Source organism: Gorilla gorilla, chromosome 15 (assembly GCF_029281585.2).
Source record: "Gorilla gorilla gorilla isolate KB3781 chromosome 15, NHGRI_mGorGor1-v2.1_pri, whole genome shotgun sequence".
NCBI lineage: Eukaryota > Metazoa > Chordata > Mammalia > Primates > Hominidae > Gorilla > Gorilla gorilla.
The window spans coordinates 111,288,198-111,304,656 of record NC_073239.2 but is presented as its reverse complement, the minus strand read 5'-3'; the positions used below and the strand labels follow the sequence as shown (position 1 = coordinate 111,304,656).

The window sequence follows — 16,459 nt, the reverse complement described above, 5'->3', positions numbered from 1 at the left end:
TGTTTCTATCTAGACTGAGGATGTGTCTGTGGCTATGTGTCTGTGTGTGTGTGTTTCTGTGATTGTGTGTCTCTGAGTTGGTGTTTGTCTGTGACTGCATGTGTTACATGAAACAGAAGCAGATGTAGTGAGAATGAAGGGGTCTTAATTCTCTTTATTCTGAAACAAGGACCCCTCACTGGAGTGGAGAGAATGAGTCCTTCCCAGTCACACCCTGGAGCCCTTGGATGGCACTTGGCAGCTGGTGTCACCACCCTAAGTACCCACACAAATGGACTAGGAAGCCCAAGCAACATAAATTTCAGCTCCTGATGAGAGATTCTTGGGCCAGGGTCTTGGTAGACACAAGCCTGGTGACTTCAGGCAGCTGGCAATTACTGGGCATCTACCAAGGGTCAGCCACGGTTCCAGGCCCCTAGTGTGTATGAATTCCTTGGCTCTTCTCGTCACCTCTCTGAGGGTGTGTCAAGGAGAGAGGAACCTGGATCTTGGATGGCCACGGGGCTTCCTTCCACCCACATCCCCACATGACTGCACAGCACAGGCTGGTTCTGCTGGACTGAGCCCATTCAGGGAAGAACAGCGAGACCCTCAGGTGAGATCGGGCTCACTGGAGACAAACAGCATGGCAGGAGCTGGAGGTGCCCCAGGCTGATTTCCGGGATAGGGGGTTCCTGGACACAGGCACTGAGCATCCCCACAGCCCCCTAGACTGGCCCATGAGCACGAGAAGCCCTGAGAGTGCGTGGGGGTGGCCTGTGTGCAAGGCAGCGCAGCGAGCCTCTCTGCACAACCCACAGGTTGTGCTGGGTGAGGAGTTCTCCCTCAGCCTCCTCTGGAGCTGACGCTAGGGGAGAGCGCCGTGAGCCTCCCTGCCTGAATTCTTATCTGCACTTCACACAGGAGGAAACTGAGGCACGCAGAGTTTTAGCTCCTCTTGGCCAGAGCCAGGATCTGAACCCAGGCGTCTGAACCTTGGTGATCCTGCGGGGCAGAGTGAGTTGGGGGATGGAATTCCATTTCTCACAAAGTGCCCAGCACAGGGTGGGCCCCTACGGAGGGTAAGAGCTGGGGGGCGGGGCTCAGTCGGGTGTGATTTTCCCCTTCTCCTGCCTTCCCCAGGGTGGGACTCCCCTCTGGTGTCCTGGTATTCACCTGTGTCTCCACCTGCGGAGGCAGGAAGGATTCAGCCTTAGGGATGCCCCCTTGCTCTCCAACAGGCCCCTCCGCCTCAGGCTCTTTTTTTCTTTTTTCTTTTTTTTTTTTTCTTTCAGACGGAGTTTTCCTCTGTTGCCCAGGCTGGAGTGCAATGGTGCAATCTTGGCTCACTGTAACCTCTACCTCCCGGGCTCAAGCGATTCTCCTGCCTCAGCCTCCCAGGTAGCTGGCATTACAGGCATGCGCTACCATGCCCGGCTAATTTTTTTTTGTATTTAATAGAGACCGGGTTTCACCATGTTGGTCAGGCTGGTCTTGAACTCCTGACCTCAGCTGATCCACCCACCCCAGCCTCCCAAAATGCTGGGATCACAGGCATGAGCCAATGCGCCCAGCCAGGCTCTCTTTTTCTTACCCTGCTCATTCAAACCTCCAGCCTGAGCCAGAGTCCAAGACCCTGTTGGACCCCATGGCCACTCCCTAAGAGTCTCAGAGGAGGAGGGGTGCCCTTTTAGCTCTGGCCCTTCAGAGCTTGTTACCCAGATTCCAGAGGACACTGTGTCATCTCCTCACTGCTCTCCGGTCCCCACCTTCCTGCCCCCAGGGGCCTCTGCCCTTGATCTCTTGGTTAGAACTCCTGGCTTGAAAGGGTGAGGTGAATTCATTAACTTCTCTGATGGCCTGACGACCTTTTCAGTCCCCTCTTCCCTCTCTCCTACCTGGTTCATGGTCCGCTCCTCTACCTGCTGGGCCCTCACAGGTCCTGAAGGCTTTGCGGGTTCGAAACCCAGCCCTCTCCTCCCCGCAAAGCGCTGCTTCTGAGGCCCCTTCCCGTTGTCCAGCTTCACATTTACATTGATTTCACTTCATTCTCCCCATATTCCCATTTCAAAAGGAAGATGGAGAGGTGGAAATACTTTTCTGAGATCGCACCGTTGGTGAGCGACAGAGCCTGGAAGAGAAGCCAGGCCTGTTGTCACCACTTCCTCTCCCACACACTCATGTTTTTCTGGAGAGCTCAACCTCCTCGGGTCCCTTATTGCTGTTAGGCCCAGGGCTGGAACCAGCAATACCTGAGTCTCCCCTGAGCTGACAGCAGGCGCCTCAGCCCACGTGTGTGGCAGGGACCTCCGACTCATAGCAGGGCAAGTCCAGGACAGGCTCCAGGGGCTGGGGCACAGGCTCCTCTGTGGGCACAGCCCCTGAGTCTCCTTGGGGGCTGGCGTTAAGCCCTGGGTCAGGGAGGAACCTTATGTTTGTGAGAGCTCCATCATGTCAGTGAGGAGATTGGCTATAGGTTCCTGAGACCTGGGACAGCAGACACAATGCAATCCTGGGGACCCTAAACAGGGCCCCCATCCCAGAGGAATGGACATCCCACACGGCCTGGGCCCAGGCAGATTCAGATGGGCCTCACTTGACTTAAGTCCAGTCTGAAGGAGAGAAGCTTCTGTCCAATTAGGCAAGAGGAGACCTTGAAGACAGCCAGGGTGATCTGAGCCCCCACCCCAGGGGTGCTCCACAGGGGCAATCAGCAAGGCCAGGGGATGGTTTATCATCATCCCTGTGAGTTGAGGGTCACTACATGACTGTGGTTTTCTTGAGAATGTTGTCAAACATCCTAGGATGCACCACAGAGTCCCCCACAGCATAGCACTGCCCAGCCCAAGATGTCCAAACAGCCAGGATCAGGAGCCCTGACGTCCTCCGGGCCTGGCCAAGAGCAGCATCCAAGGCCCCAGCCTCTGAGGAGGCAGTACTACAGCTCTATGCAAAGCACTTGGCCAGCAGCTGGTGGCTTGTCAGCTCCCGGTTCTGCCTGACCAGCTATGTGGCCTTGAACAAGTTACTGAACCACTCTGAGTTCACCTTTCCCATCCTATGAAAATGGAAATTACAAGACATATCTTTAGATGAAAGGCAATGTCTGCAATTGCCCCTAGAAACAGGGCTGTCATGTGCTTTAATCAGCAGCATTCCCCAGGCCAGGAATGTCACAGGGCTCAGACAATAATCAAACCAGGCTCCAGGGTCCTATAAAGTGAAGGCTATCACAGTTGGGAGGAGAGGGAGATGCATGAAGTGTGTGGAATCTGGGGAGAGCCTAGGCAGAATTCAGGTAGGCTGGGTTTACACAGCGCCTCTGAGCTCTGGCTGTGTGTCACGGTACAGTATCCCGTCCCTCTGGGGACAGAGCTTCTCTGTCCATTAAATAAGGGAGGTCAGTGGAGATCTCCAAGGACTGTTGTGGTGTGTGGAAGTCATTGCTGATCCTGACTTAACCCACTTCCTTAGTAACCCTGGGCAAGTCCCTTATGCTTCCCGTGCCCCAGTTTCCTCTTTTCTAAAATGGGGGCCAGACGCTGTGGCTCATGCCTCTAATCACAGCATTTTGGGAGGCCAAGTAGGGAGGATCCCTTGAGGTCAGGAGTTCAAGACCAGCCAGGGCAACATGACGAAACCCTGTCTCCACTAAAATACAAAAAAATTAGCCTGGCGTGGTGTGCACGCCTATAATCCCCGCTACTCGGGAGACTGAGGCAGGAGAAACGCTTGAACCCGGGAGGCGGAGGTCGCAGTGAGCCGAGATCACGCCACTGCATTCCACCCTGGGCAGTAGAGCCAGACTCTGTCTCCAAAAATATAAAATAAGACAAAATGGGGCTGTGGCATTTGCACCTCAAGGTCATTACAGAGGTAAGTGGAGCTGCAGAGAGCAAGGACTCAAGACCCAGCCGGGCAGGCTGAGGGATGCTGGCTTTTCCTGTTTGCTGACCTTGAGCATGAGTCTCACCTCTCTGGGCTTTGGTTTCCTCATGTGTAAAAGGAAGATAGTAGCATTACCACCTCACAGGATTGTTACAAGAAAGCAATGAGTTAACACACGTGTGTTTAGAACAGTTCTTGGCATACGCTAAGTACCTCATTCGTGCTTGCTATCTTTCTTATTCTTTCAATGATGATAGTGTAGGAAAGTGTTTGCAATGGGCTGGGCACATGGTGGATGTTTAATAATTCATGGTTGCATTCACACAATGTCAGTCCCTGGTCACTGGGAGTCATCATGTGCCCTGACTTGGGGCCTGGCCCTCTGCCTCTGTCTTGCAGGACAATGCCATTCTCTGTCTCATGGGGCGTCCTCCTGCTGGCAGGCCTGTGCTGCCTGGTCCCCAGCTCCCCGGCTGAGGATCCCCAGGAAGATGCTGCCCAAAAGACACATACATCCCACCATGATCAAGGGGACTGGGAGGACCTTGCTTGCCAGAAGATCTCCTATAACGTCACCGACCTCGCCTTTGATTTGTACAAAGAGCTGGCTGATCTATCACAAACCAGCAATGTCTTAGTCGCCCCAACAAGCGTGGCTATGGCCTTTGCAATGCTCTCCCTGGGGACCAAGGCTGACACTCGCACAGAGATCCTGGAAGGCCTGAATGTCAACCTCAGTGAGACGCCTGAGGCCAAGATCCACGAATGCTTCCAGCAAGTTCTCCAAGCCCTCAGCAGGCCAGACACCTGGCTCCAGCTGACCACCGGCAGTAGCCTGTTTGTTAACAAGAGTGTGAAGCTAGTGGACACGTTTTTGGAGGATATCAAGAAGCTGTACCACTCAGAAGCCTCTTCCATCAACGTCAGGGACACCGAGGAGGCCAAGGAGCAGATCAACAATTATGTGGAGAAAAGAACTGGAAGAAAAGTAGTGGATTTGGTCAAACATCTGAAAAAAGACACAAGTCTTGCCCTGGTGGATTACATTTCCTTTCACGGTAAGGTAGCACTACCTGCCCAAGCCCGTTCCACTGAAATAATCCAAACATATTCTCAAATTACTAGTTCTTAAGCTTTCCTAGACAATGTACTATGAGATATGGCAGGGCATTTAACATGGATTCTGCAATTTTCCAAACACAAAGAATAAAATACTTTCCATGATCAAACAAGATTGAAGAATGATGAGTTTAAGACAGCCAAACCACCATCTTCTCTACAGACCTTGTCAGAGCCTTTATTGTCCTAATACTCATTGGAAATCCGTAATAGGGAGGGGGCAGAATATGAAATGCTTCCCACATGCTAAAGCCGGAAAAATATTTTGTGGCACATGCATAAAGGAATAGTTTCATGGAACATACTTTAGACGACCCTAGTGTCCCAGAAGCAGTGTCAGCTTTGCCGTCTAAAATATTGGGGTTCAAATCCTGCCTCTACCACTTACTAGCTTTTGATAAAGGACAATGCATTCTACCTCTCTGAGGTGCTAATTTCCCATCTTAGCATGGACAAAATAGCATCCTTGCTGTCAGGTTGTTTTAAGGATTAAACAAGTGACAGAGACCATGGGGATGGTGTGTGGCATACAGCAGGTGATGGACTCTTCTGTATCTCAGGCTGCCTTCCTGCCCCTGAGGGGTTAAAATGCCAGGGTGCTGGGGGCCCCAGGGCATTCTAAGCCAGCTCCTATTGTCCCAGGAAAACAGCATAGGGGAGGGGAGGTGGAGGCAAGGCCAGGGGCTGCTTCCTCCACTCTGAGGCTCCCTTGCTCTTGAGGCAAAGGAGGGCAGTGGACAGCAGCCAGGCTGCAGTCAGCACAGCTGAGGTCCTGGCTCTGCTGTGGCCTTAGGGCAGGCCCAGGCCCCTCTCCAGCCCCCGTCTCCTCCTTCTGTCCAATGAGAAAGCTGAGCTCAAGGGTCCCTGAGGCACCTGCCCACTTGGCATGCCTCGATGGTGAAGCTTTCTTGGTACGGCAGAGGGGAGTCTGCCTAGGCATCTGCATTTCCCCTGCTGATCCAGGGAAAGGCCTCAGGAGAAGTAAGCACAATGCTGTCCTCGTATCTCGACAGAACCAGCCCTCTGCATGAGATCGGAAGCCTCCAGCCAAAGGTGGCAAGGCATAAGGAGTTCCGATTTTACTCATTAACTTTCATTAACCATCCCCAAGCCACTATCGAATAAACAGAGCCAAATATAAATGCTTCTTCTGTGGCACCAGGATTTTGCCAATTAGTTCAAGTATATAGAAACTTTGGATTCTTCTTTATCTTCAGGTGATTCTCACAAAAGCTCTCCAGCAGCTGGATAGTTCCATTTGAATCCCATTTTACAGATGATAAAGCTGAAGCAGAGGGAAGTGTCTCACCAAAGGGGCTCAGGGCTCCTTTCATTCACACACTTCCACACTTTTATCCCACACCTGGCTGATGCCCACCTTCCTTTTCTTCCAGGCAAGTGGAAAGATAAATTCAAGGCTGAGCGCATTATGGTAGAGGGCTTCCATGTGGATGATAAGACCATCATCACAGTGCCTATGATAAACCACCTGGGTAGATTTGACATCCACCGGGACAGGGAGTTATCCAGCTGGGTGCTGGCACAGCACTATGTGGGGAACGCCACTGCCTTCTTCATCCTGCCTGATCCAAAGAAGATGTGGCAGTTGGAAGAAAAATTGACCTACAGCCACCTTGAAAATATCCAGAGAGCCTTTGACATAAGGTGATTTCCAGTTCAGGGGCTGAGTCAGAAGCTGCCCAGACCTTTGAGCCATGTCAGGACTGAGGCCCATCAGGACTGGCCAGAGGGCTGGGGAGGGTGGACCTCACATCCCTGGGTCACAGCTACTGCAGAGGCCACCACTGAGTTCAGGCAGGACCATCCATGCTCCATGAGGAGGACAGTACGCAGGGGTGAGGAGGTAAAGGTCTCGTCCCTGGGGACTTCCCACTCCAGTGTGGACACTGTCCCTTCCCAATATCCAGTGCCCAGGGCAGGGACAGCAGCACCACCACACGTTCTGGCAGAACCAAGAAGGAGCAGATGGGCTTCCTGGCAAAGGCAACAGTGGAGTGTGGAGTTCAAGGGTAGAATGTCCTTCAGGGGACGGGGGAAGAGCCTGTGTGGCAAGGCCCAGAAAAGCAAGGTTCGGAATTGGAACAGCCAGGCCATGTTCGCAGAAGGCTTGAGTTTCTCTGTCACTTTATCGGTGCTGTTAGATTGGGTGCCTTGTAGTAAATGATACTTGAGCATAAGCCACATATTAGTGTATGTGTGTGCGTTCGTGATTATGCCCATGCCCTGCTGATCTAGTTTATTTTTATTTTTACACCGTAAAACCAAGATGAAAATACGAAAGTCTCAGGTTCATAATAGGAATCGAGGCTGGAATTTCTCTGTCCCATGCAAACGCCTCCTGAGGTACCTGCTCCAGGGGTTGAGAAAGAACAAGGAGGCTGAGAGAATAACTGATCAGAGAGCCCAGAGCCAGGCTGCCCGCTCACACCAGACCCTGCTTGGGGCGGCTCTGTCTTCCCACGGAAAACCAGAGGGGAGCATTCGGCCTGGTGTGATCACTCTTCTCTCATCCCCTGAACGGGTGTCACTGGGCACTGCTGCCCCACGTTCCCCTGGGTGTAGGGCCCTGGGGATGTTCCAGGCTGGGGGCCAGGTGACCCAACACTACACGGCAGGATGAGACACGCTTCCAGGACACCTTGAATCTGCCTGAAGGGCTTCTCAAAGGAGGTGGCATTTCAAGCTGCCTTAACAAGATGGTTAGTCTGATACTAACGTTCTTTGATTCCGGGTATAGAGGAGCTCAAAGGAGAACAAACCAAGGTCAACTTCTGATTGATTTATTTTTTTTTAACTTTTCTTTTAGGTTCAGGGTCCATGTGCAGGTTTGTTATATAGGTAAACCCTGGGGGTTTGTTGTATAGATTATTTTGTCACCCAGGTACTAAGCGTAGTACCCAATAGTTATTTTTTCTGATCCTCTCCCTCTGACTTCTGATCTTGATATGGGTGAGGACATGGCACTAAGTGGGAGACGCAATCAGAAGAGAAAGCACGGGCACTGTGGTGGGTTCCAGAAGAAAAGGAGAAATGCTGCTCCATGCCTTGATTCTCTTTCCTGCATGGCAGGTCTATCAATCTACATTTTCCCAAACTGTCCATTTCTGGAACCTACGAACTCAAGAGAGTCCTTAGGAATCTGGGCATCACCAAGATCTTCAGCAACGAGGCCGACCTCTCTGGAGTCAGTCAGGAAGCACCCCCGAAGCTCTCCAAGGTGAGGTCACCCAGAAGACCGTGTTGTCCCCTGGTGTCGGCTGGCAGATTGTGTGGAGGTTGCAGTTCTGTCCTGAGGCTGAAGAAGGGGCTAAGAGACACAAATGAAGACCCAGGCCGAGCTCCTGAGGATGCCTGAGATTCACCGAGATGGGCCACGGTCAGACGGCGGAGCTGGGGAGGCACCTCCTGTGCAGCTGGCACTTTCAGGGCCTCGCCTGCTGTTGTGTCATTGACCCTCTGCCCAGGACCTTCCAGTTTGGGGCCTTAATTTATCCGTATTGATACAAGAAAGCTTAGGCTCATTTCAGAAGACTTTCTGGCCCCTTTCATCTGTGAGGTTTTGAGTTTCTGGTGCATCACCAAGCCCGAATCAATGAGTGATTTGAGCTAAAGATGACGCTAATTTAGGAAAACTAAAGGTGGCCAAAGGACAACTTTGGCAGTTCTGTGAATGGCTGCGTTCTCTTGGGGCCTGGGCACGACGAAGGCCACTGTCAGAGTCCATGTCCCCAAGGAGCTTCAAGCTATGTACAAGAAAGGAGAGAGCCCTGGAGGCAGACGTGCAGCGGGGATGCCCCTCCATTTTCTGAATTGTGGGTGCACCCTGAGCAGGGGAGAGGCTCTTGTAGGGAAGGCAGATGGAGAGGAGCCAGCCCCATCAGCCAAAGCCTTGAGGGGGAGCAAGGCCTGTGTGACAGGGAGGGAGAGGACGTGCAGGGTCAGTGCCACCCGAGTGGAGAAAGGCTGGAGTGAGTTCCTCACCTCCTAGGATGAGGCTGTCCACATGGGCCTCGCTCCAGGCCTGGGCTGGGGCATGGCTCAGCCTTGGAACGTATCTCTGCTTCTCTCCCCTTCAGGCTGTGCATGTGGCTGTGCTCACCGTTGATGAGAAAGGGACTGAAGCCACCAGAGCCCCCCATCTGGAGGAGAAGGCCTGGTCTAAGTATCAGACAGTCATGTTCAACCGGCCCTTCCTGGTCATCATCAAGGATGACATCACCAACTTTCCGCTCTTCATTGGAAAAGTGGTGAATCCCACCCAAAAATAACTGCCTGTCACTCCTCAGCCCCTCCCCTCCACCCCTGGCCCCCTCCCTGGATGACATTAAAGAAAGGCTGAACTGCCCCCTGCCTGCGTGTGACTGCAAACCCCTCCCCTGTTGTTTCTGAGTCTCCCTTTGTGCACTGAGGCTGTGTGTGGACTCCAGGTCACAGTGCTGTCTCCAGGCCTCCTGAACTGTGTTCACGGAGCACCTGACTGGGCAGGCACGTGCTAGGCCAGGATGGAGGGGGCTGAATCCTCAGTTTAAGGGCCTGGACCTGGGAGCTTATGGAAGAGCAAGGGGCTACCAGGAGCGGCCGCCAAGTGTGGGTCACCCAGAGAGAGCCAGGCCAGAGCCTGAGTGCTAGAAGGCTGTGGCACTGTGTGACCCAGAAAAGCCACTTTGCTGAGCCTCCTGTTCTCAGTGGCAGCATGAGGAGAGAATGCCCCTACCTGTGAGTGCAAAGCAGCTTGTCAGAGGCGACGGCGGGGACACTGCCACACCTTCCCTCGCTGCCAGGCCCCAACCCGGAGGTTGGGGAAGTCAGATGTGCAGCCTTTGGTGGCGTCTGTGTGGCCCAGAGTGAGAGGGACTCCACCACGTGTGTTTGTGTGTGTCTGTGAGTGTGTGTGGCTGCGTGGGTGTGTCTCTCTGTGTGTGTGTGTCTCTGTGTGGGTATGTCTGTTTGTGTCTATGTGTGTGTGTGTCCCTGTGTGTGTGTGTTTGTGTGTTTCTGTATATGTGTGTGTCTCTGTGTGTGCATCTGTGTGTCTGTGTGTGTATGTGGCTGCGTGGGTATGTCTGTGTGTGTGTGTCTCTGTGTGGGTATGTCTGTGTGTGTCCGTGTGCATGTGTCTCTGTGTGTGTGTTTGTGTGTGACCATGTGTATCTGTGTGTGTGTGTGCGTGTGTGTCTGTGCATGTGTGTCTGTGTGCCTGTGTGTCTAGGTAGTTCTGTCTTTGTGTCTGCATATGGCTGTGGATATGTCTGTGTGTCTAGGTAGTTCTGTCTTTGTGTCTGCATATGGCTGTGGATATGTCTGTGTGTCTAGGTAGTTCTGTCTTTGTGTCTGCATATGGCTGTGGATATGTCTGTGTGTGTCTGTGTATGTGTGTGCTTCTGTGTTTGTGTGTCCCTGAGTCAATGTGAGTCTGAGAGTCTGTGTGTCTGAGTCTATGTGTGTTAGGGTACCTAGGTGTTTCTGTGTGTTTGCATGTGGTTGTGGGTGAGGCTGTGTGTGTGATGTTTCTCTGTTTGTCTGAGTCTATATGTGTCTGTGTGTCTAGGTGTTTCTATCTAGACTGAGGATGTGTCTGTGGCTATGTGTCTGTGTGTGTGTGTTTCTGTGATTGTGTGTCTCTGAGTTGGTGTTTGTCTGTGACTGCATGTGTTACATGAAACAGAAGCAGATGTAGTGAGAATGAAGGGGTCTTAATTCTCTTTATTCTGAAACAAGGACCCCTCACTGGAGTGGAGAGAATGAGTCCTTCCCAGTCACACCCTGGAGCCCTTGGATGGCACTTGGCAGCTGGTGTCACCACCCTAAGTACCCACACAAATGGACTAGGAAGCCCAAGCAACATAAATTTCAGCTCCTGATGAGAGATTCTTGGGCCAGGGTCTTGGTAGACACAAGCCTGGTGACTTCAGGCAGCTGGCAATTACTGGGCATCTACCAAGGGTCAGCCACGGTTCCAGGCCCCTAGTGTGTATGAATTCCTTGGCTCTTCTCGTCACCTCTCTGAGGGTGTGTCAAGGAGAGAGGAACCTGGATCTTGGATGGCCACGGGGCTTCCTTCCACCCACATCCCCACATGACTGCACAGCACAGGCTGGTTCTGCTGGACTGAGCCCATTCAGGGAAGAACAGCGAGACCCTCAGGTGAGATCGGGCTCACTGGAGACAAACAGCATGGCAGGAGCTGGAGGTGCCCCAGGCTGATTTCCGGGATAGGGGGTTCCTGGACACAGGCACTGAGCATCCCCACAGCCCCCTAGACTGGCCCATGAGCACGAGAAGCCCTGAGAGTGCGTGGGGGTGGCCTGTGTGCAAGGCAGCGCAGCGAGCCTCTCTGCACAACCCACAGGTTGTGCTGGGTGAGGAGTTCTCCCTCAGCCTCCTCTGGAGCTGACGCTAGGGGAGAGCGCCGTGAGCCTCCCTGCCTGAATTCTTATCTGCACTTCACACAGGAGGAAACTGAGGCACGCAGAGTTTTAGCTCCTCTTGGCCAGAGCCAGGATCTGAACCCAGGCGTCTGAACCTTGGTGATCCTGCGGGGCAGAGTGAGTTGGGGGATGGAATTGCATCTCTCACAAAGTGCCCAGCACAGGGTGGGCCCCTACAGAGGGTAAGAGCTGGGGGGCGGGGCTCAGTCGGGTATGATTTTCCCCTTCTCCTGCCCTCCCCAGGGTGGGACTCCCTTGTGGTCTCCTGGTGTTCACCTGTGTCTCCACCTGTAGAGGCAGGAAGGACTCAGCCTTGGGGATGCCCCCCACCCTAAGGGTCAAAGAGGAGGAAAGAGTGTCCTTTTAGCTCTGGCCCCTCAGAGCTTGTTACCCAGATTCCAGAGGACACTGTGTCTTATCCCCACTGCTCTCTGGACACCACCCTTCCGTCCCAAGGGGACTCTACCTTTGATCTCTTGTTTAGAACTCCTGGCCTGAAAAGGAGATATGTATTCATTAACTCCTCAGGTGACCTGGCGATCTTTTCCATCAACTTCTTCCTCTCTCTTATCTGGGTTCATGGCCCCATCCTTTACCTACTGGGGCCCTCACTGTTTCCCCAGCCTGTATCTCTAATTCTGCAGCTCATCTGATATAAAAGGTAGTTATTTCCTAGGAGGAAATTTAAGGGATAGAGAGAGCCAGCAATAACAAAAGAGAGACGTCTCTGGAGGTGGATCAGAACACTTAATTGAGTGTTTAGAGTTAGGAGAGATAAATAAAGAGGACATGGGTAACAAAAGGGTAAATTGGGGAGGCCACACAGTAGGGAGAAAGCTATGGGATCTGTATTCTTGTGGACCACAATGAGCTTGGGGGTTAAAGGATAAAGTCCAAGGTAAATAATAGTGTTGAGACCTCTGGGTATATCAAATATTAAAACATCAGAAACATCAATGTTCTGGAAGAAAGTATGAAGTAATTTATTTTCTTAATTTTTTAAGTGGATATGTCCTTTCTAAAGAAGGTAGAAAACCCAAAAGTCACAAAGCAAGGACTGATATATTTACCTTTAAAAATGCAAACTGTATGCCAAAAATGCCATTCAATTCACTCAGAAAATATAACAATTATAAATATACATTCACCCAACATCAGCACTCTGAAGTATATGAAGAAACATTGACCCAATAGAAGGAAGAAATAGACAGCAACACAATAATAGTAGGAGAATTTCCTGCTTTCAATTACCAATAGAACAACCAGACAGAAGATCATAAGAAAACAGAAAACTTGAACAACACTACAGACCAGCTGGACCTAATAAACATACAGAACACTCTACCCCAAAACAGCAGAAGACACATTTTTCTGAAGTGCACATGGAACATTCTGCAGGATACACCATATATTAGGCCACAAAACAAGTCTTTGCATGTTTTAAAAGATTTAAATCATACAAAGTATCTTTTTCTGATTAAAATGAAATGAAACTAGGAATTAATAACATAAGTAACACTGGAAAATCCACAGATATAAGGAAATTAAACAACATACTCTTAATCAATTGTTAACGATATCACAAGGAAAATTAGAAACTATCTTGAGACAAATGAAAATGAAAACACAACATACCAAAATTTCGTGTGCAAAAATGCAGTGCTAAGAGAGAAATTTGTAGCTGAAAATATTTATGTTAAAAAATAATGATCTCAAACCAGCACCTAACTACACCTTTAGGAACTAGAGAGAAAAGAGAACAGACTAAACCTAAAGCTAGCAGAAAGAAGGAAACTAAAGATTAGAGCAAAATCTACAAAACAGATAATACAAAAATAAGGGAGAACATCAACGATAGAAAAATAACAGAGAAAATCAACAAAATGAAGAGTTGGTCCTTTGAAAAGAGCAACAACATTGACAATTCTTTCGTTAGATTGACTAAGAGAAAAATGAAGACCGAAATAACTAAACTCAGAAATGAAAAAGTGGATGTTACAAGACTTTTTTGCAGGAATAAAAAGAATTATAGCCTGGGCATGGTGGCTCACACCTGTAATCCCAGCACTTTGGGAGGCTGAGGTGGGTGGATCACGAGGTCAGGAGTTCAAGACAAGCCTGGCCAAGATAGTGAAACCCCATCTCTACTAAAAATACAAAAATTAGCATACCTGTAATCCTAGCTACTTGGGAGGCTGAGGTAGGGAACTGCTTGAACCCGGGAGGCAGAGGTTGCAGTGAGCTGAGATCATGCCACTGCACCCCAGCCTGGGCGACAGAGACAGACTCTCTCTCAAAAAAAAAAATGATTATAAGAGAATACTAGGAACAGCTGTTCACTGAAAATTGGATGATGTAGACAAAATTGGATGATGTAGATCCTTTAGTATCTACTGGCTAAATGAGGAAATGTCTGTGCTATTGCTAATACTATATGCCGTACCTGAGTAAACTCTTCTGGGAAGTTAAGACCCATATACAGAAAATGAAGAAAAACAGTTCACATGGTGACAACAAGTCTCACCTAATTTCCCATGGTCATTTCATTTATTCAATTAGTTGCCTTTAAGCCTATGTTCATAGCTCAAGACCATTATGCAAACTGGGGTTGCCATGTTACTATTTATTTTATTTTGTATTCTCCTTTTTGCACTTTATACCTGTTAGTTGTCAAATTTCTGCAGAAGTACAATCCTAATATAATAATGCTCACTAAGGATGATTGCTTTAACCATTTCTATTTAGAACTGGAGTTTCGAACCAGGGCCCTTGGACAAGAAAAAGAATAAAATGGTATCCGCATCGGAAAGGAAGAAATAAACTTATCTCTGTTCACTGACAACATAATCTTATATGTAGAAAATGCTAAAGATTCACCACACAAACTGTTAAACTGCAAACAAATTCAGCAAAGTTGCAGGATACAAAATCAACACACAAAAATCAGCTGTGTTTCCACACAAGAAAGAAAATAAGTTTAATCAGCTCATGGTTCCACAGGCTGTACAAGAAGCATGATGCTGGCATCTACTCAGCTTCTGGGGAGGCCTCAGGAAACTTAAAATTATGGCAGAAGGACAATCTTCCATGGTATATATGTAACATATTTTCTTTATCCAATCCACCATTGACGGGCACATAGATTGAGTCCATGTCTGTGCTATTGTGAATAGTGTTGCAATGAACATACATGTGCATGTGTCTTTTTGGTAGAACAATTTATTTTCCTTTGTGTATATACTCAGTAATGGTATTACTAGGTTGAATGGTAGTTATGTTTTAAGTTCTTTGAGAAATCTCCAAACTGTGAAAGCAGGATCTTGATGAAGTATTTGTACACCCAGGTTCACAGAAACACTATTCACAATGGGTAAAAAGTAGAACAACCCAAATTCATCAACAGGTGAATGAATAAACAAAATATAGTATATACATACAATGGAATAGCATTCAGCATCGAAAAGGAAGGAAATTCTGACATATGCTACAAGACAGATGAACCTTAAGGACATTATGCTATGTGAAATAAGTCAGTCAAAAAAAGGCAAATACTATATGATTCAACTTACATGAGGTACCTAGAATAGTCAAATTCATAGAGACAGAAAGTAGAATGGTGACTGCCAAGTACTGGGTGCAGGGGAGAATGAGTAATTGTTCAATGGGCATGGATTTTGAGTTTTGCAAGATGAAAATAGTTCTGGGGATTGATTGCACAACAATGAATGTACTTAACACAATTAAACTACATACTTAAAAATAGTCAGAATGATAAATTTTATACTAAGTGTACTTTACTACAATTTTAAAAAATTAAATACAAATTATCTTTAAATAACATAATAATAATTGTGCAGCCAATATTTTCATAATAAACCAGTCAAATCTCTAACATATTACTATTACTCAGAATCCTTATGGTTTTAATGGTATTTTCACATCAATTTTTAGAAAAATAGATACTCAACTGCATATTTTTAAAATACCATAAAAAAGCTAAAGGATAAACTAAAAAATCGTATAACAGATATGGCTAAGATAAACATTTTAGTTTTAAAGAACTCTTTTAAATCCATAGGGAAACAGTAAGCAATCCAGAAGAAAAATGGACAAAGGATTTAAATAGGTAGTCTATAAAAAAATACAAATTAACAATGGAAATATGCAAGAATTCTAAACCCCATTCTCAATTTTTTAAATGCAAATCAACTTAACAGAGTGGCATTTTCCAGCTATCTGATTAGCAAAAATGTACGAGGTTGGTAATATGCAGAGCTATGAGCATGTAAAGAAACAGACATTGTCATTTGTCATATGAGGGCATGTAAATTTGTGCTATTTCTGAAGACAAGCTGGTAACATACATTAAAGTTAAAAGAACACAAAACCCTACTACTTGACTCAGAAAGTCTATTAATGGGAATTACCCCATGACAATATTAATAAACAAAACAAATGTAAAAAAATTCTTCTTTTAATTGCAGGATTGTTTGCTGAGCAAAAAAAAAAAATCTATCAATAGGAAATTGATGATATAAATTCAGATGCGCCTCTATACTAGAGGTGCAGTCTTTAAAAATCATGAGGCTAGCTCTGTAGAGGCTCATAGGGAGAGATCTCTAAAAGCAAAAACTATGGTAAGAAGCAAAACACAGAACAGTGTACACAGCCTGATTTCTTCCATGAACACACATTCATTCAAGAATTATTTACTGAGCGTGTAGTATGTGCCAAGCACTGGCTGTGCAGGTATGAACAAACAGACAAAATACCTGCCCATAGGAGCTCAGCGAGGGATGCAAAAAATAAACCAGGTAAGTCAATATTGTGCATAGAATAGAGGAAGTTGATGAGTCTTACAGTGAAAAAATAATGCAGGGAGAGGAATGGGGGTGCTTGGGTGTGGGGCACACTCAGATAGAATGGCCAAGGAAGACCTCAATGAGAAGGTGGCATTGGAGACCCAAGGCGGGTGAGAAAGCAAGCCATATGAGTATCTAGGAAAAAGATCAGCCAGGCTAAGG

The 16,459-nt window shown here is 48.2% G+C and overlaps 1 protein-coding gene across 1 annotated transcript; it reads left to right on the top strand.

Annotated features, from left to right (window-relative positions):
- The first annotated feature begins 4,266 nt into the window (after window positions 1-4,266).
- LOC134757191 (alpha-1-antitrypsin-related protein) lies at window positions 4,267-9,331 on the top strand. The gene is made up of 4 exons (XM_063698349.1): window positions 4,267-4,925; window positions 6,381-6,651; window positions 8,077-8,224; window positions 9,084-9,331. Exons 1-4 carry the CDS (start codon window positions 4,271-4,273, stop codon window positions 9,273-9,275), a joined length of 1,266 nt encoding a protein of 421 aa, XP_063554419.1. The 5' UTR covers window positions 4,267-4,270; the 3' UTR covers window positions 9,276-9,331.
- Window positions 9,332-16,459: the final 7,128 nt, after the last annotated feature.

Bases quoted from the DNA above. Each gene is read 5' to 3' on its own strand.
- LOC134757191 (XM_063698349.1), top strand. From the start codon at position 4,271: ATGCCATTCTCTGTCTCATGGGGCGTCCTCCTGCTGGCAGGCCTGTGC. The intron at 4,926-6,380 runs GTAAGGTAGCAC...CTTTTCTTCCAG, and splicing joins GGATTACATTTCCTTTCACG to GCAAGTGGAAAGATAAATTC. The intron at 6,652-8,076 runs GTGATTTCCAGT...CCTGCATGGCAG, and splicing joins CAGAGAGCCTTTGACATAAG to GTCTATCAATCTACATTTTC.